This window comes from Neodiprion pinetum, chromosome 2 (assembly GCF_021155775.2).
Source record: "Neodiprion pinetum isolate iyNeoPine1 chromosome 2, iyNeoPine1.2, whole genome shotgun sequence".
Classification (NCBI taxonomy): domain Eukaryota; kingdom Metazoa; phylum Arthropoda; class Insecta; order Hymenoptera; family Diprionidae; genus Neodiprion; species Neodiprion pinetum.
In genome coordinates, this window is record NC_060233.1 from 13,156,358 (window position 1) to 13,177,916 (window position 21,559).

The window sequence follows — 21,559 nt, forward strand, 5'->3', positions numbered from 1 at the left end:
ACCAAACCGATGTTCCTTGTTAGTTGTTCGCTCGATACTTGACTATAATCACCTCTCGGTAACAGATCTCCATATCGTCATAATCTATTTTTTCCGCAAAAAACGAACGCTGCAACGAAAGGTCCGTTGAAAAAATACGACCAGACCATTCCTCACCGCAAATATGCAACGAGGTTGATGACGATCTTTAAAACGGAAGCTGCTTACACGGATGAGACTCACCGAGGGGCCGCTATTCCTGTTGACGCGATTTCTCGAGTTCGTTGCTGCCGGCAATCGTCCGTTCAGATTCTTATGATTTCCCGCATGGGGAATCCCCAGGGTGTTTTTCCTCCTGGCGGGTGGCGGCGGGGGATGAGAAACGGGTCTTACTCCGTTTCTATTCTGCGCTGGGTGATACGGTCCGCCCCAGGCCTGCCTCGGATGGTAGCCGACGTAGCCACCGGTTATAAACTGTGCAGATCCGTTCAGATGTGGCGGTGCCATTACGGCCGTTTGCTGAGGCTGCGTACCGTTCCGCATATTTCTTCTCCTTTCTATTTCTATGCTGATTCTGACTTGGTGTTGAGTTTTCACTAATGATTAAAACCACGGTGAACGCTGCATCGCTTTTGACTTGACCGTTGATATTTAGTCATCCAATGTTCATTGCAATAACGCAGGAACTGTTGTACCGATGAACCCCATTGCCATTTCGATTATATATTTGATCACTGAACGCCACACTTTGGAAACATACTTCTGTGTAATGGCACTAGAATTTTTTCGTAGTATTTTTCCTACACCATGTGATTTATGTAATTTTCAATTTTTGTGTGATTAAATTATCGACGAATTACAGATATTGTGTCCTGAAACGTTGTATAATCGAGTTTCTTATTACACGCTTATCTTCTCAAATTATTAAAACTACTGATTCGAGACCTGATAATTCAGTATAAGCGTTGTTTTTACTACGATAAGATTGTTTAACTAGTGATTAAGTCGATAATTAGGCTACGTCAGATATAACGTACTAATTTAAATCGCATACCGTACCCTACATAACTTGTATTTGTGATTAATTTATCCCCATGTGTTACATATGGATCGATCGATTATAGTGCGGCAAGAATAACATCAAATCAGCAACAAAATAGATTGTACACAACCTGCAGAGGTGATTTCACTGTAGCACGGTTTTCGACAAAGTTGTTTGCCATAACAGTTTTGACTCTATTGGCGTCTCCATGCTGTTCGATAACGGATCGCTTTTTACCCGACAGAAGCGATTAGTCTCGCCTAATGTTTTGTTCCCGAATGAAAAATAGGTTCTCGGAATCGAAAAGCGCTTCAATAATCGTGTAATATAACTATAGGAATAAAAATAAAACAGAAGTAGGTATAATAATAAATTTCGATAAGCGCGGTAGATTACTTAATAACTTTTTCTTTTATCGTGTTAACAACTGCACAGACTAATCGTAAAGCCCCTCGAGATGACGACGTTGTCAGTCAACCGGATGCGATGTGCTTGTTATTAAAGGTGACACATGTTTGATTGATTTCGCGATTAATCAGAAAGTTAGAAGAAAAAATAAAAAAACTGCGAGGGTCGAGGAGCTAAAGGCGTATAAAACAATAAATCATCATTTCAAAGATCACGAGTACGATATCCATAATAAAGATTATCGTCGTCGTCGCTCATATGAACGGGAATAAAAATAAAAATCATTTGCAATAATGGCGAAAAAAGAAGATTCGAGACTTGACTAAAAGATGTGAATCACGGTCAAATTATAATGAGAATTACCCGTAAGGAAAAATTCGGTAAAAACCCAGAAATGGATAGAATTGTATGTATAGTTATCATCAGAAAAAAAATAGCAACAGCGATAACGAACAAAGACAATGAATTGTAAGGTGAGATATTTTTTATTGCGAGCTTATCGAACTTTACAAACGCAAGACGGTGTTGAAGCCGCTCTTTCTGTCATTATAAATTCGTCAAAGGTTTCTGAATGCGGTGAATTCGAGTCACGTAAAACGCACAACGTCGACAGTCAGGCATGCAGAGGATCATGAGGGCCAAATCTAGGCACGACGGTAGTTAACAGTTCAGTTAATTAGTAATTGTGACGCGTATAGTATATAACCGGATACCAATATGCATTACGGTTATTATATGCGAACGTCTGAAATTTTTATTTTCCTTGTCAAGTTATAGTTATATTAAATTATTGTTACTGTATAATACGAGTATCGTTGTAGTATCAGAATGTAAACGTATAAATTATAATGATTGTAAGAATTTATCAAAGCTTAAAAAAAATGTATTATGCATGACTGCAAGCTAGGAATAAAAAATTGTATGTATCCGCAAAAATTGTTATTACTATTTATTTATGTACGTACGTATATTAGCACTTGTGATTTTCATGTACTTATTGCATTCCAATAATAAAAAAAAAAACGAATTTCGAGCGCGCGCGTTGTTCACGAATACGTTTACGTAAGGACTAAGTATTTCGTATTTCGTCGCAGCGAGTTTTCTGTCTCCGTTCGTTGGGTTAGTGAAAGCGCCGCTGCCACTGCCGCTGCTGCAATATGCCACGAGAAACGTGTATAAAACACGAGTATATAGTTATATGTACACTTTTAGTTCGCAATCATCGGATGCCGATCACATTAAGGGGATGTCAGGCCTTGCTGTTTTATCGACAAAGTTAGCAAATCGTATTTCACAATCTTCTCTTCTCCCGACCGACGAAATTGCTTCAAACTTTCGAACATCATCGATTTTGTCGTCGCGTTTGTCGGCTGGCTTAGAAAAGTTGAGAAAATTGATGAAGATACGTAAGAAATATGAGACTCGACTGTAAAGTATCGCGCCATAACGCCGAAACGAGTGAGAATCATCTGCAAGTAATAGTCGATCCCTCGAGATTTCCAACTTTTTTTTAACAATGCCACGGATGTATACGTAAACCATGTCATTTCCCAAAGGTTTAAGATATTTCGTGCCTCGAAAGTGTAAAATACGAATTGCTAAATCTGTCGGTAAAATTGTGAAATAATTTAACGACAAGACATTTTGTCAAATATTTAAGTTATAATGGGAATAATTATATCGCGATGCAGAGAAAGAGAATGGACATGCTTCCCTCATTCATAGGTTGTAATACGAAGTTGGATATATAATACACTTGTTTCTGCTCTACATGCGCTATTGAAACGCGATGGCAGCACCAGCAGCGAAATTACCTTGCATGCATAATCTCTCCTAACCGAAAAACCTGGTCTAAGTCGCGTGTAATCTATTCACGTATGCATACAAGAGAACGAATAAAGCCTATTTTCTCACGCACTGAATACTTCCCTACAATGCACGTGTTATAACATTAAATACTAACCAAGACAGTAGGAGGTGTCTTGATATTTGAAATGAGATTCCGATAAGCGGACAAAGAGTATCATTTATTTATTATGAAACTATTGAATTTTATGAAAATGATTTGAAATTTCAACACTTCGAAAATTCAAATCGCGTGACGGTATTATTCTTATAAAAAACAATTTAAAATACTATAAAATAAAATATTCGTCGTTCAAGTATAAGGACGATAATTTTCTTGAACAAAGGTCTCCGCGAGGTTCGTAGCAAAATATAACGTCTTTCATTGATATAACAAACTGCAAACGGACAACTTCGATAATAAGAGCAGATATTGAGCATTCAGTGAGTTAGCGGCAAGTACATTCATATAATATCCAACTAAATATACGTCGTTTAAATTCAATTGGCAATGATCGGGTTATTCAGGTCTCGCCAATTCCAATTGCACCCAAATTAGAATACATCCTAGCTACGATACAAGATCTTATCTATATCTTACTTAGATCCCAGTTTAATTTAGAAATTTGGAACAGACGCAAATGAATTATAATCGACCTTTTTTGACTGATTTTTTGAATGATTGCAAATTCTAATTAATGTATTTTTTTTTATTCTCATTTTCTAATAGTGAGAAAATTTTCATCTCATGTCACGAATTTACATCTAATGTGTATGTCGTTACAATTCATATACAAATCACACATGTTCCGCTCCGAAATCTTTTTCGAGATGAGAAAATTCTTTTACCGTATGTAAAGAAAAAAAGATTCTCCAATAAATTTTCCGTTTAGAGAAGTATCTTTTTTAACACACACACGCACACACACATCTGCTGCACAATCACTGTAAAATATATTATTATAAATTTCACATAAATATTATTATGCTTCTTTTCATTAATCTCGGTACTTGAACAAATAAATAAACAGCTCTCGTTACTGTTCGACAGGATTTTGACAGCTGTCAGTTATTGAAAACGCGGAATATCATATCTGACAGCGATACCCGACGACAAGGAGCGTACTGACTGCACGCGGTGAAAATATAATCCACGACGTTGCTGGCGCGGGTTTGTTGGGTTGGTTGGTTGGCTGGCTGGTTCGCTGGACATCGAGTCGCCTGAGTCAAACGGTAACGGAGTGGGGACAACTGACTAGATACCCTACCTGTCTACGATCCGGACTTTTATCCAGCTGAAGCTGTTATGCGATTGCACGACTCGTGGCAGCGAGCAGTCGGTTACCTATCTTGCAGAAGTTAAATTATAACGCTGAAAGTGCAGACTGTCAGATTACTTCGATATTGGACGATTTCGGTAGGGCATTTTTTGCAGTTGCTGAATCGCTTGGGACGGAGAAAAAAAAGTCATACTGCGGTAGGTACATTGAAGTTGAAGAGTGTTTACTCACGTGTGAGAAATTTCACACCAGCCTAGGTTATCGATCTGGTGCGGAAAAAAATAAGTAAATCTCTAAAATCAGATTTTTCATGCAAAATAAATATATTTGTAGAATACGGTGGTGACTATTTCGCAGAGAGAAAATTCGATGATTTTTCTCTAACTTTTTTCCCCGGCAGAAATTATATTATATACGAGAAAGGGGAGAAGATATGAAAATTGAACGATATTACTTCCAACAACAAGTTTTCTTGAGTTTACGAGACACAGTTGACGGTTTTAAATAATTTTGGGAAATAACAACGAAGAAATATGTCTTTTCAGTCGGAACCTGGTAATTCCCTGACTTCTACCTGATCGTTCCCAATTTTCCTGGTCTGTCACCGCCTTGTAGAGAACAGATGTTGAAAATCCAGCAGCAGATTTTACATCTTCCGATGCTTCGGAATATCGCAACAAATCGTCAGGTCCTTTAGATTGTTAACGAGATGTGCTAAATGGGAATCGATTTTTCTGTGATAAAGACACGATATTGACCACCCTCAAAATACGATGTACACCATATATGAAATCTAACGAAATCATATCAAATCCCATGAAGTTACATTTGAAATGTTTTGAAGCGATGCGATCTTAAAACCTGGCGAACACACGATCCGACGAGTGGTTAACTCCTCGGATAATTATCGTTAGAACTGCTGTGTTCCAGGATAACGGGGATAACGGAGAAAACGAACGGAAATAGGCAAGAGGCCAGCAGCATCGAGGACCACCCCGACTTGGAGTGTAGAGCATCATAAGATGGGGTCGTTTAGATCTTCCGTTATGCGGTTGTAAACGAGTGTAAGGCTTTGACCTACAACATGAGAGGCTGGCGTCAAATCTGTCCCTGAATGGCATCGATGCGTGATATTGGAACAATAGAAGATGATCGACAATGTGGAGGACGTAACATCCTGTCGTCGTCACACACGACAGAGTCATTAAACGACGAGATTCTCTTTGTTAGTGAACGTTGTCACGAAGATGCAATGCTGGTGGGCTTGGTTACGGCGTTACAGAGGCGTTGGAAGCGCAAACGCTCGAAGCGTTAAACAGTAAAATTTCATCTGCTTAGAAAAGTTTTTTCTTTCTTCGTACCAAAAATCATCAAAACTATATTTAAAAGCCTTAATGGATGGGAGGGGAGGGGTTCAAACATTTCAATTCGAATCCACTCGAGGGCAATTTTCATGAAGAGGTTTTGACTCCTCGAAAATCGATCGTCGCTTCGTTTAACGTTCGAAGGAGATAAAGAGAAGAGAAAATTAGTTTACACGAAAAATAAGCGATTTCGTGAACGTTTGCCGGTGGAAAAATACGCTCTGAATGTAAACTAAAACGGGCCTTTTCGAGAAGTCTTCGCGTTGAGACAGAACACGCATTGTGAACAGGTGATTCCGCGGAAACAACGTTTGCCGCTATCTATTTAGGTTGCTGACATTTTCAACAACTGATCGTCATAATACACCTCGCACACTGAACCGCCTGACAAACATTTGCTCAGCTGCAGGTTGCCTCTGCCCAACTTTGACATACTTTGGTGAGAAGTATAACTTGTTTTCGAAAGCACTAGAGTTCCAGTATAGGAAGGCAGCGTGTAACCAACGAAAAATCAATGTGCATTCGTACAATGAATTTTCCTCAACCGAATTTATCATACGGTAGAAAGCAATGCATTTTTCGGAAAAAAATACGTTACCCACTTCTTCAGGGATTCAGCATAGTCAGAAGGAAATTAATCTTGACTATTTTGAGGGCAAATCTTACCTGTAACAGAACAAAAAGGAAATGGTTAGTGACATGCGACGCAAAATTTTACAGCTTAACTGACTAGAATGAAACGACTTTATATTCCAACCATTGAAACACGAGACTGAAGTTGGTAACGTTAATGTAACGAAACATCAGGGAGAAATTCGTTATTATGCAATTTTAGAATGACTTTTAAGGAATTGGCTGTACAAAATATGAGTACGCTTCGTTCATTATGATTTACTAAATCCACAAAACCTTGAAGGTGCGAAGTAAAGATTTTTCCTAAACATGCATCGTTAGAGTAACGTTACTAACTTCAACCTCGTATCGAAACACAGTTGTGATCCAGGAATATGCTTGAATTTAAGCACGTAAAATCACGTCAAGTTGCTAATTGAATATATGTCAATTGATTTGACCACATGTGAAATCATTTGAATTAGAATTTTGGATAAAGACTTGTGTGAGGCGTTCGCTTTCGAAAGCTGTTAAAGAACTGCATTTGGCGATTAATCGTGAATGAAACACAATCAGAACACAAAATAGATAGATGAGGATTTCTTGAAAGCTTGGCCATAAATGATCAAATTGATCGGGTCCACGAATAACAGAAACAGCAAAAAATTCAAATTGAGTTTGTAATAAGGTTGAGTTGGTAACAAATAGGGAATTGATTCCGTAACCCAAAGCTATGGCAGGACCGCCGGCTAGAGTTTGAGGTTTCCAGGTACAAAGTGCGATTTTCGATTTGAAGACAAAAAGCAACTTGATTTCTGTCGTTAAGTGACTAATATCGGTGCTAAGCCGTTGCTACATAGGTTATATGTATATATCAATACAACTCCGGCTTTCGCAATGCTAAGAACTGAAATATAGTTGCACAACAGTCGCGCTGCACAATGGCTACACTAGGTAGTTCACAAAAGTGAAAGGTGCGAGATATCGCGTGCGTAGCGTTCAGCAGCGCCATACGCCATCAGTGACATAACTGCCAGTGGGAGATCGGTTATCGATCGATAACGTCATGACCGACTGCGACAATCAGAAGTCAAAGTTCGTGATCTGAGCGATGCTAAATCCCAGCAAACACTGAAATGCTGATGGGCATTGTACAGACCAATGGATCATCGGTACAAAAGAGTTTACAGTAACCAGGCAGGCTGCCATGGATAAAATATGCACTCGGTTGTTTCTTTTCTGCCATGCAGTTACGTTGCCAATTTTTTTCAGCGTCAACGCGTAGAAAGGCAACTCCGTAGAGCGAAATATAGAGAGAATAGAAGGAGAGCAACGATGTGGGAATTTTGCCAAGCTGAATTCTGCACGGCTAAAGGAAGAGGGCTCTTATGTGTCGCGGAAAATCGATTCCCACTCCCAATTGCGACTAACGGACTAACGATGCACGTTGTCTTCGCTGCAAAAGGCATATTTTCATTTTGGACTATGGTCAAGAATTATGAAATCCGTTTCCGCCAAATCGATTTTCAAAATTTGGATCTGCATTTAGCGTGACCGATCATACGCAGTTCGAACCATTCGGAGTTTCGACCATTTTGATTGTTGAGATTCGACTCAATTGTGAATAGGTATATTTTGGGACTGTTCAAATTCTTGATCCGTATCAGATTTCTTCGTTCACGATCATTAAAAAAAAAAAAAGTACCTGTCGGTAAAATAGGAAGGTCCGACCTAATTCAATGAACAGGCGACTCCCTAACGGATCTACGCTATTCCGGATAATGGACAGGAGGAAATGAAGTTTAGAAGATGAAGAAGCGTCGCGGGGTTGGTCGGATCGGATCACCAATGGAGCAGAAAGATGAGATTCTGCAGGCTGCTATGAGGCATTCCGTGGCATACTGCAGCTGTTAGAGGTGCATTGAACGTGACACAGAATTTCCATCTAGTTTCGTGCTAGCACTTAGAGGCATCCTTCCCCAGGGCATCAGGCCTTTTTATCCCAAAAGCTGTAGGCGTTCGTGAAGAAATTATTGGAAAAGTGTCACATCATTTGAACAAGGATCAATCTCAAGATACTCAAAGCGCTGAAAAGCATTCAATTTCAGAATGACATTTTTTTTCAACAGTCCGCTTTTTCGCCAGATTGAGTTTTCGCCTTTTCTGGTTATTATCGGTGAACCGTAATGCTTCGTTGTTTCGTGACGTTGATGTCACGGGTATAGCTGGACTTGATGTAAACTCTAGCCTTGCTTACATTGCCAAGAAATTCTCTAACGAGTCATATTTGCCATTTTGTCTTCTCATGAGTGGTGATATCTCATTATAGTTTTCTTCTCCGCGACGCGTCATTGGAATCCGATTATTAACTACGGGTTTTCGAATGAAAATGGATTGTAGCATGCTTACCAGGAGCCGAAATTTTCTTGTTCACTCGATCAGTTCAGTCGATTTTCTCAGTTCTTAATATTTTTTGCACCTGTTCAGCGCGACAACCATTACTGGAACACGGTAGGACCAACACCTTCGTGGCAAACCCAAAAAAAAGGTGTAAAACAGAAGCGGGAAGGTTTGACATCGCCTTAATGAGACTCCGCATCACCCCGTGAACAATCAGAGCGAAGTGATCATTGATTGGTCGTCCGAACAAATGAACTTGGGAATTCCACTCGCGTCGTTGGCGGTGAGGATTTTCATCAAGCTTTACTGTTTACGTATGGATATCCTCCTCAGTGTCGCGATACAGTTACGTTAATTCAATGCAGCGACACACCCCTGTTAACCCTTCAAACTGGGGGGCAAGCCAACATGGGCGACGAAGCGTCGCTTGTCAGTTTGAAATTAATTTTCAACGGTGAAGTGATACCATGTCGGTTTGTGGAATTTTAATTAAAGGTCCAATGATGTTTACAAATTGGCTACTCCAATTGCAAAACGGGCCAATTTTAGGCGAATGACGAAAGTTTTTCAACAGTCTGCATTTGAATTCAGTTTCTTGTTACGGCATACAGTAGCTTTCGAAATCAAAATGATGACATAAAATTAAATTTACTTTCAAAGTTAACCCCTTGGACTACGATATCCAGCCAAAGTCGCGATACGTCGATCTGTCCAAACATAAGAATCACGGATGATAGCCATGGTCTTCCAAGGTGTTCTACCCAATAAAAGACAGAGATTTTGTATTTAAGGACTTGCAGTTTTACTGGACAATAACATTTGTTTTGTTATTATATCCTACAAGCCAACGCAGAGCTATTGTGCAGTAATTTATACTACCATTTTTTTCTTACCTTTTTTTTTTTTGAATCGTTTATAATTTTTTATATACTGTCAGTAAGCTACTCAAAAATTGAAATTTTTTAGGAAAGCCGCGGCCCTCTATGGGAATGGAGTACAGGGTCGTATAATGAGGGTGTATGAAAATCCTGGAGCGAAAAGCCAGTAAGTAAGCCGAAAGCCGGAGTGGTAAGAGGCCATCTATTTGGCAAAATCCGTCGACCGTTCTGAGCCCTCAAACTGCGACTCGTATCTTTAGGGTATTTCTGTTCCCTGCCCAACCAACCAACCAAGGAACCCCCGGCTTTCCGGTGGGATTAGAGAGTGTCTGTGTAGTCGAATGTATAATGAACGTTCGTAGCTATAACAGCGCGGATTCCTCGGCCTGCTACTAAAAATTGCTGACGTGTAAAAAGTTCAATTTACATTCAAATCTGTTTCGTTTATTCACGTGGTAATCGGCTAAAAATATTTAAATACAAATAAATTACTACTCGCATAATGTTTGCAGCACAAAACAAGGCTGAATTCCATGAAAGTTTATTTCATATTTATTATTACGATACGGGAATTTTTTTTGCTAGATGAAAAAATCTGCTTTACAAAATTAAATTTCAAATGACTTACCGCTTTCATGCAGACTGAATTATTAGCGTTGTTAACTGCACGGTCGTTAATATTGTTATTGTTCAAGTTGCTGGTGGTTATCAATTGGTTATTGTTGTTGTTGTTGTTGTTATTCTTGTTGTGCTTGTGCAGCACCATTGCAGCGAACATTTTTTAATATTATTAGATTTTTTACGTTTAGGTCAAATTTTCCAAGTATGGCACTGATTTTTGTTCAATTATTTGAATATCTAGTTCTCAGAAGCTTGCTTATTCACCTTTCAAGATTTAAACTGTATCGTTATTGTTCACTGCGAAATTGCGTTAAGATTTAAAAGAAAAAAGAAAGAAAGAATGAAATCTAACGTGTTTAGTTAAAGCTTGGGCGTGAATAAAGCTAATCTGCCTCAGAAAAAGCACTTCATAGTGTGTAAACCCCGAAAGAGCGCATGGAAATGGAAAATTCAAACGAGTCATGCTGCGGTCTTTATATGTAGATATCTGTACATGTATTACATTTCATGTATATACATAATACGTATACAAATGTTAGTCTTTGAATCACTTAATGATCAACCTTCGATTGCCGACGAGTGTTGCCGACCAACCAACTAACAATAAATCAAGAGATACATCGTTGTCAAAATTACCATTTTTCCATCAATAAACTCTTCTCAACCAGCGGATTTATCACATGGCAAATTTGTCAATTAATCTTTCAACTCATCACTCAGAGGTGTAAAGTATATCTAGACTTCGAGAATGGTGCGAGACATCAAAAGGTTTCACATGATTTTAGAAACTTTAGTAGATTTGATGCGGTTTTGACAATTTCAAAAGAATTTTTAAGATTTTAAGGTTGTTGCCGATTTTAAGAATTTCAAGAAAAAGTCATAGAATTTCACAGATTTCAGAACATTTCCCGGGGTTTCGAAAATTCCAAATAAATTTATAGGATTCGGGGATTTCATAGATTTTATAAGAATATAGGAAATTTCAATGGTTCCATAAGAAGTAAGACTCCAACAGATTTCGGGGGATTACAAAGATTAAAAATTATATAACAAGACCTCACGAGTGGTTTATAGATTTCAAAGGTGATCAAACCCCAGATCGAAGTGAACGAAAATGGCAGTTAACTACATTGCACTATAAATTAGAATCCATCATTCAAACATTCACCCAGAGTTTCCATTATTCCTGCCGATCGTCGACGAGTTAATCCTGTCGACTGAATTGACAGCTCCCTTGGGACACAATAAACTTGTCGCAGAATGCGTTTATTTATTGTAGATGAAACATGTTCACCGTTGTGTTGGAATGAAAATGGAATTGAAGTATTTTCAATCAACAATCAACAGCAACGGCACATCGGAAGAATGAAAGTGAAGAGTGAGAGAGACTGAATGAAAATAGCAGCCTCCCGATACTGCGAAGGCCAAATCGAACAGCGATGAACTGCAGTTGAACAATTACGCAAAAGCTAGACTAGGATGTTCTGCACGAAATGCAGGGTCCACACAAGTATAACACTACCGACATTGGACAGGCCGAGTCGGTCGACCGTGAACCGGTTTGTTTCGCCTGCCCGAAACAGGTCCAACTGCACTACAACACAACACAACACTGCTGATTCCTTCCCCACCTACGGTGGAAAGGTGGATTTAATTCTTATGGAGTAATGGCTGATCCGCTGAGTTTGAAGAATACGAAACAAAGAGCAGATTCAAGGGGGTGTCGAACCTCAAAGTTTGACCCGAGACAAGTTCGGTAAATTGTGAACACAGGTGAGATCATGAAACCCGTAATTTCTTAAAGTTTAAAGATGATTCGTTACTCAGGAGGTGAAAAAGGTGTGGAATACCATTTTTTGAACTTGCTGGTAAAACAGGAAAGTTAGTAGCCCCCTTAAATTCAATGATCTTAGGTTGGAACTGAATCGATAACCTGCTTATTCTAGAGCAGAAATAATAACTTCGAGGTACTTCAAGCAAGCATGTAGAGAAAAAGTACCATCCAGAACTGTCGGTGATTTCAGATACTTGTGAAAAACTCGAGGGTGTTGATTTCACTAAGGGTATAGTAGAAATAGCGTGTCTGGAGTTGGGTGTCAATTTCCTGATATATAGTCATAGTCAATCAGAAATTTCACCTTCCAATTTTTATTCCAAAAATTAAGGAATTGCCAAATCCTTCACGGCTTAAAGTGTGCAAATATGATGTCTACACAGATAGAAATGTTGTATTGAATTGTCACTATTCGGAATCGTAATTCCAATAACTCAAACCCCACAATCTCCCAGGTTTCTCCTCGGGTATTGAATTGGAGATTAAAAAGGGCAGAGGATCAACTGAGGTTGAGGTATATACGTCGGAGAGATATCGCCCTGAAGACACGCAAGAACGTAAGCACTTGGTCACGCGATAGGGTCGGTCGTGGCAGGCGGCGCAGCTCAACAAACCGGTGCTTAAAATACACATACACAAAGCTGTGTTGTTGTACAAATTGTTTTCAACACGGAACAATATTAAAACTTCAATGACTTGTTCCTTCGACAATAAAAAATCAAAATACCAGAGTATTTCAATAACGGTATCAGCATCTTTTTTGGAAAACAATTGGCAGCAGTATACTTTACCAATTTACGACGTTCCGAAATATTATAACAAATAATAAGTTCACTGATTGTGAGATATTCAGGATGTACAGATAAAAAAATGTCGGCGCAAAAACAGCGATAAAAAAAAAATTCTCGTTCGAGAAGTTATTCACGCGAATAATTCACTTCATAAAACTTTATGGAGAGGTTAAGAGAACCTTCGATAGTTTCGAAAATTTTGAAAATAAGTTACCGTTGTAAACGAAAAATTTGACACAGAATGACCAACACGTTCAGTGCAAGGAAGCGGATAAGCGTTTCTCAAATAATAAACTTCAGCGACGAAGACGAAAGTCACACACCATAACCACAACCCTTGTAACACCGGCGTAACACTGAGGGGTGGACCGTTTATGATTTAACCGTACCAAGGGGAATTCATTCGACCAGCAGCGTGGAAGCCAGCCGCGCGTCGACTGAGGCTGGTTTCCGAATCCGCGAGCGTCGCGACGTTCGACAAACTCACCCCCTTTCTCCCACCCCCGGAAAATGCCGCCCTCCACCCTCTCTCCATTGTCCTTTTCCTCTGCAGCGCCGACTCCACCTCCTTTTCTTCTTCGTCTTCGCCATATCGCCATGCACAAGCCGCGGTGGGTAGAAGGGGTGTCTGCTCTCGGAATTAAACTCCATCGAGATACATGACACAAAGAATCCCGTATTCCTTTCGTGCCCACATTCGAAGTTTTCTCCTCACTGTTCCAGACAGTATTGCCAATTTGGTGATTTCGTAGATAGATCTAGAGTTTTTGAACATTGAATTGAGATTTTTTGCCCGATTTACGACACATCTCAACCCCGGCAATTTTTTAAAGAGGTTCGGAGAATTCTGGAGATTTTTAATAGCCCGTAGTGATTTTTGTAGAGATTTGAGATTGTCTAGAGATATCTAGAGACTTTTCGTTGCCGATGTTGTTTTCGGAATCATCTCGGGAAGAAGCGTTCGTTAACCAAAGCGTAACGATTTTCCGTCAGTTCCGTCGACGAAAATTTAATAGTATCGAAAAAAGTTTGATTATAGTTTTTGTTACCGACCGTCGGTAGTTTACATTACCTCAAGTATTTTTACTAACAAGGTTTTGTAGTTGGAGGTTCAACATGAGTGCAAGAGAAAGCTCTTCAATAATTGAAAAATAATTGTAATAAATGATTGACTGTAGTTTTGTTTGTCATTGTAATTTGAATTTGTCTTCATAATTTGACTATTGTGTAGATTGTTCGTCAATTTTTCAGTGAATAATAGAGATTTCTTAGTTCATGATATCTACAGATTTCTAATGTTTTTTGAATAATGGTATAGCGATATGTTTTGCTCGGCACTTGGTAACACCGCTGCTTCTCAGCCAGTAGTAAAAACTAAACTTTCTTGATCAGTCGATGATTCACACTTCGATTGCCAAATCATTGATACAATGTAGGATTTCCCTGTTTTACCGATAAGTTATAGCAAATCGTATGTGACAAAACTGTTTTCTTCTCCTTAGCGATGAATTCTCTTATCCCAACTAAAAAAATTTATTGGATTTACGATCGTTGATCTTTAACAGACAGAAAAGGTAGAAAATTTCACAGAACCGCTCAACTATTCTTCTGACTGCTTTGAAGTTATGGCACACTACTTTACAGTTGACCGTGTCTGTTGTCTTGCAAAACCAACGAGGATATATTTATTGAACAAGGAAGGAAAAGACACAAGAAAATTACCGTTCTAAATAAACGGTGATGAGTGACGATGGTCTTTCATTGCCGATTCTCAGCTGACAATGAGTTGTCTAAGAATGAAAATCTACCTGTAGAAAAAGAGAGTTGGGCTTCGTGCCGCAAGCCATAAGTGAAATAGCGAAAAAGTTCCCCAATGGCGCTCGTCAAAGGAATTTCGTATACGTGATGCAGACCGTTTGGAATCTTGAGGAAAGGTGGCAAGTTTCAAGGATGAATTTTTATAGGTATAACGTCACTGCCGCTGCCTTTGCCTCATATGCTTCTGACTCACAAAAGATATCGAAGATACCGTATTCTATACTTTATACCCAGTGTTCGATTCGATGCTAAATTTAAACCGATCTCTTTCACATGACGTTGAACGGTGTGACGAAGCCTACATGAGTAACCCTTTCTCCATATATGATGCAAACTTGAGTATAGTATTGAAATAAAGTTGGTGACTGCGTAAAGAAATGCATTACCACAATATTTATGATATTTTACGTTTTGCTAGGATTGTTCAAGAAAATTGACACCCTTATTTCTTCGGATAAGAATGATGCATATGTCAAACTGTAAATGATTACATCAAGTGTCAACTTCAAGAGAGAAGAACCAGGGCGAGTCAGTCAGCAAGACTGTTTGGAGAGCTGAATGGACCACAAAAGGTGCTTAGCAGTTGATGTAAGAAATAAGGAAGAGTGAGGGTGACTGGTGGTAAAATGGAGGCGAAGTTTGGTTCACGAAGCAGGGTCGATTGGATGGGCGTTGATTGAAGACCAATCGGACAGGAAGTGGATACCACTTCGCAGTGTCTTGCCCCACCCTTCATTCCCCGAGATGAAGGTCGTTGCGAGGGGCAAGAAGAAGATAGGGGAAAACACCACCGTTTTCTTTCCTCTCCCCCCCTCTCTCTCTCTCTCTCTCTCTGCTTCTCTGCGCGCGTGTCGGTGTCGGTGACCTCTCCACGGGGTTGGTAGGGTGGAGGTTAGGTTAGCTTCTGTATTTGGTCACGGAAGGAGAGAACTCGTTGCCGACCGATAAATCACCAGTGCGATTTGTCGTGTTGCAGGTTTTTCTCTTCTATCGAAAATCTACTCAAGCATTTCGAAAATTTTCTTTTGGCATAAGTAGAGGGTGAAAAATTGCCTCCTGCGTCGAAATCCGAGCAGAACATCATTTGAGTGAACACTTGCTGCTCAAGATCAATGAAAGAAAAACTCAAATAAGCAGTGTCTGTAAAATATTGTTATAAAACAAATTCTACGCATTCAATTTCAACAGTAGTTACTGAGAAACGCTGGTGCTTTTCTGCGGCAAACTTAATTCTGCACACAAGGTTATAGGGCATAAAATGAAAGATGAGAGTCGCAAGAACATCAGCTTCCTTATCGCAAAGTGGCACCGTTTTGTCACGCCTGATACCTTCCCCTGCTACCGGATTTTTCACTTATACCTACCAAGCAACCGTGAACATAGAGTCGCACTTTAAACGAGCTCATGAAACTCATCTCTCCTGCACTGCAAGTTGTGGATTCTATTCTGAACCATTTCAATGTCAGCCAAGGGTCAAGCATAAAAGCACATGTTCTGAAATTAACTGAACTGATCGATCATAGGCTTCTAGGATACGTCCTGGTACCGAGGAAAGCAGTTCGATGGGTATAAGAGCTATTTATAAATCTAACCCAGAATTTAATCGCCTAATAGATATTGATGAAACCCGTTCATTCGGAGAGGATCAAGGGTAGTGGATCGAAAAGGAGGCTCGAAAGCTCGGCTACCTGGCGATTAATTTTGTCTGAACTCTGCAAAGGACCTCCCGAATGTCTACTCCATTTTTTGCTCCGCAGTCTCTTACGTTACGGAGTTGGGAGATCCTGCTCCTCCTTCACCTCCCTGAAACTTGATGTGTCTGCACGCGTCTGCGCTCATCGGTGTATCTTGCACCTCTTCGCTGGGTTTGTTACCCGGACGTCGACCGTCTGCGATCCGAAGCTGCAGGCGTGCGAGGCCCTTATGGGGCAAGGACCTTCGCATCCTTGGCCTCGAGCCTCGACAGGACCACCGCCGCCCGCCGCGCGACACCGTAACTATATTTACTGCACGTATCCTTAGAGCCAATGACCTTCGCTCTCTCCCAGGTGACATTGCGATTACCAAGGTACCGACACAACAGGATCTGACAAGATTAGTGAGCATCGAAACTGCGGATCACTGTCATGAATCATCGAACGATCCTAAATCGAAAGTTACCGGTGGATTCCAATCGTTATACCAGTCAGAACTGTTTTTTTTAGCAAATTTTTATTCTCGATTTCACTGAAGGATTTCACTATTTACGGTCGATTCTCCGCGTTTATTAACATCGTTTTCAATGATCTCTGTCGATATTTTCGAAACTATGATTGCGTTTCGAGTTGCGGTCTTTAGTTCAAACTCCTAAATCGCTGTGGGTGTACATTGTGAATATCAGAAATGAGTACATGGATCGATTAAAATAACACGACTTAAGTTTAATGGATATCAACTGGACTATGCAATTTATACCGATCGGGGAGACTCAGTCGATAACTCGAAGTATAATATAATACTACTCAATTTCCAGTATCCAGTATCCAGTATCCATAATTCTTTTTCCATTTTTAAGTGCTTAAGAAGCAAACGTCGGATGGTTTTACATACGACAAACAAAAAGAAACAAATATTCGTCTTTTACTACATGGAGTACATGTGTGAAACGCTGAAATTGTACAAGGCAAACGAGCGATTAGAATAACGCCATTTTAACGATACTGGACATCGACGAGTTGCGGAGGACGTGACGCCTCTGCAATATGTATGCAGGCGTGTATACGATCCATGAGACGTGAGGAATCCGTTTTCTAACTGGGAATAGGTATCTCGTCTCCAGCGCGTTCACCTGGCTGACTGACTAGTATGTCGTCCCTCCCTGTCCAGATGGGATACCGTTGTCCGACGACGACGACGACAACCTGCACCGAGTTGCTTGCGACTACGGTAAACGTCGACCTGAATATGTAAGACCCAAGATCGCCCGTACCGGAGTTATTCTGACTTTTTATTAAACTAGAGACCTTGTTTTTCCGTATGATATACATAAATACATATACATATATACGATAGTTCAATGGGATATGAAGAAAAAAAATTCTACAAGTCCGATCTTGAGTTCAGATTAACTGGCAAATAAGCTATTTCTGAAATGCGTTCGATAATTTGATAACTTTCCTGTCGTTACTTCATTTCTGATTATCACTGCGTGTCTATAATGTGTAGCAAATTATTCGACCAGCGATAACTCGAGAAAGGAAGCAACATTTTAATATGTAAATGTTGGTGGTACTGACTTTATTCAACCCAAAATTGATAAAAATTTCAGCAAAATCTGTAAAGCCATTTCCGAGTTACTTCCAACAATTGAACTTTTCTTATTCGACGATAAGCCAGGAATAGTTAAAGAAAACCGACAACCAGTGTCCCTAATTTTACCTGAATCAGTCGAGCCTTTCATGAGTGATTTTGAAAAATGAGTTTTTTTCGTCAGACGATAACTTCAGAATGGTTGAACCGATTTAGATAAGGTTTAGCACACTAATTTTGCTTCATTTACTCCTGAAGTGATGAAATTTTGAGTGAAGATTTTTATTTTCACAAATACCAGAAAATTTGAGGACTTGTTCTTCAATGTTTATCGTTTGACAACTTTTAGTAATACGTACATGAAAGCGGCGAGACGAGTGATCAAATGAATGTGGTAATGATGTGTTACACCTAACTTTTCTTGGATAGGCTGCACATATACATGTAACGAGAGCAAGAAGACTTCAAGGTCTATACCAATATGTATACCTATGTAAGTGCGCTGTGACAAAATGTGATTATAGAAAATGAGATTACATTGGTATTCAGGTATATATAATTTTAGCGCTACGTTACACTCATCCCTCGAAAAGGTAGTTCAAGGTTTTTTCGATTGTGGCTCGATTTTGGAGGTTATCATCATCCTCATATACGGCTATTGCGCAATTTGTTATTACGATGTGCGTAGAAAATAGGTGTGTCGTCTTCGTCATTATGCGGTAGGCGTCAAAAAAATTTATGAGCACCTGTGTAAACATTCGAATCCGATAAGCAATGGAGGAGTAGTGGAATTTAATTTCAGCATAGGAATACACGCAATGAATTTCTTGTTATTTCAAGTTACAACATTGCTACTTTTTTGGTTTTTTCAACAAATTTTAGGGGTATGTGTGATCGACAAGGAAAAAACCTGTATTCTTATCATCCATCTTCTTATTTTCTTCGGGAGAACCGAATTTTGCATAATGTTTTTGTTTTCACAGACTTTGTTTGTACATAGCATATGTAGATCATGTTTTCCAGTCACAGCTTTTGCATCTCCTTCGTCGCTGATGTGTGATAGCAACAGCAATTGTACAAGAATCAGTCCCGTCACGGAATTGTGGGCATCACTGACGATGGGCTCGAATGACATTAGCCGTTATTATATTGTCTTGGTTTGTTTTCTCGTCAATTGACATCGGTGAAGTAACGGTATATTTTCACTCTTACTCGCGTGCGCTTTGTGTTTAACATATGTTATGCGTAATTACCGCACCCATCGGAGGAACGCATGACATCAAAATTGACTAGGTATCATAACAACACTATTACTACACATAAAAGTTACTTTACTTTGCACGAAAAAAATATTCGGACGGGAAGATATGTGTGCGAATCAAATGTCATTATTATACTCACGCTTTATCAGAAACTGTATTTCGTGCCGTCCTGAAAGGGTTGATTACGCATAAGTGCAAATGGTCAGATAAAGAAACATTGCTATAATTATATTCTCATACTCGGTTCGGTAATCAAAATTACATACCTATATATAGGTAAAATTGATGTAAACATTTTTTTTTTTTCTTCAATTTTCGATCGGTTTCTACATACGGTTATAAGAAGCTCGATTTCATTACTTGTAAATATAAAACAATATCGTTTTCATTTACCGGTTGTTTAAAGTTATTCTCAGTCTATTACATAATTCAGTTTAATATAATATTATGATATATTATATAAATTGCCGTATACATATATGTATGTAGAATACCGAACCTACTTCATGGATTGCAGTCACGGTAAACAGCAGCAGCGGTAATTTTAAACCCCGAGGAAGGAAGAGAAGAGCAAAGCGTAGGTAGGCATACACCTAGAAATGGAATACAATAGATGCATTGTCCACAGGCCTGCATGACAACGGTTAGACCATACGGACGTCAGCATTCATTGTCAATAGTTTCCATCAGTCTATCCGTCGCTGCTGCAGCGCGATTCTACTCGATTCACGAAGCTGAAGTTAGTAACGTTATCGTAACGAAACATTGTGGGAAATACCACTACTTTCACAGTTTTACAATGATTTTAAACAAACTAAGATTTACCGAAATATGAGTGTGTTTTGTTTTGTTGCGGTTTACTGAATTTCAAACAATTCCAAAATCGCGAAATAACGATTTTTCCTTAACGCGAATCGTTACGATAACGTTACTAACTTCAATATGATCTCGATACCGCATACAACGTGTCTCGGCTGTATTACATTCGTTTTGCAATGATTAGGAGGCCAATGGTGTTACAAGAAAACCTCATGACGCTGCATAATTCTCCTACTTCTCTATAATATTCGACATTCATACAGGTGCAGGATTTGTCAACTTTACCAAACATGCCGATCATACATGTCGAAAGCAGTTTTTCTTCGATTCGACAAAAGTAGCGTCAGATAGTCAGAATAAAAACTTGTTTCATCGGTAAACTGGCACTAAATTTTTTTTAAACTAGCAAAACATTTCTTTCGCCATATTATTTTAATGGCCATCACATTTGCTTTATTGAACAAATTTTTTCTTTTCCCGACGCAGTATAACAATAGTTTATTATATTATTTCAGCACACAAAAACCTAGGTTCGGCTGATTATAGCTTGTATTTAAGCAATTTGATTAGTAGCGGGAAGGGGGGGGAGGGTGGGGGGGATTCCCGCCGATCGATGGCAGTAGGGTAGCAGGTGCGTGCTAACAAAACCAACCAATTCACTCGTCATACGTATTCTTCAATATTCAATTTGACTTTTTTTACGCACGTTTCTGCAAAAATATCCGACATCAACTCGAGTCTAACCCCCTCCCCCCACTGTACTGTTGAATCGTTTTTTCATTTTATACCCGTACTTTGCGTCTACTCGCATGCACGTTTTCTTCAAGCAAACCTTTCTCTCTCTCTCTCTCTCTCTCTCTCTATCTCACTCTTTTTCTGACTGTGACTAACAATACCAATTATCGCTCGTTATCAGCAGAAGTCGCCTTTCGTGGACGACGCAAAGTGTCCGCAATGAAAATTAATACGCTAAAACTGGGTTCCTTTTTTTTATCGTTCGACTATTAATACACTCGTTATGGACTGAGTCAATTTGTTTTTATTATGTTTATTATTGTTATTATAATTTTTTTTCTTTACAAATGCGATGTTGATGATATTGGATATCTAAGTGGTCAGTAAAAACATGATATTTAATTAAAATTAAATTAATTACCATAATCTTTGGTATACATTAATTGGCGTTGTGATGAATATCACATCTCTAATATCAATTATCTTAACTTTTATTCGAATTTTCGAAAACCCAAGATCGTTATCAATATATTGCTTACTGACCATTCAATAATGATAGTCAAGTCTCTTAATATTATAGGGA

At 39.1% G+C, this 21,559-nt stretch overlaps 1 protein-coding gene across 5 annotated transcripts in view; it reads right to left on the reverse strand.

The window, feature by feature from the left end:
* GckIII (Germinal centre kinase III) overlaps window positions 1-21,559 on the reverse strand; it is a 42,736-nt gene that overhangs the window by 18,386 nt on the left and 2,791 nt on the right. The window contains exons 1-2 of one of the 5 annotated variants that reach the window (XM_046614301.2): window positions 4,124-4,416; window positions 223-779 (exon numbers count right to left, since the gene is read on the reverse strand). The exons of 1 other annotated variant lie outside the window; for it this stretch is intronic. In XM_046614301.2, coding sequence (XP_046470257.1) covers window positions 223-522 — 300 coding nt within the window. In that variant the 5' untranslated portion in view covers window positions 523-779; window positions 4,124-4,416. Of the gene's footprint in view, window positions 1-222; window positions 1,614-4,123; window positions 4,417-10,436; window positions 10,708-21,559 lie in introns of those variants that run through there. 3 more of the 5 variants (XM_046614298.2, XM_046614302.2, XM_046614299.2) reach the window with 3 other exon arrangements.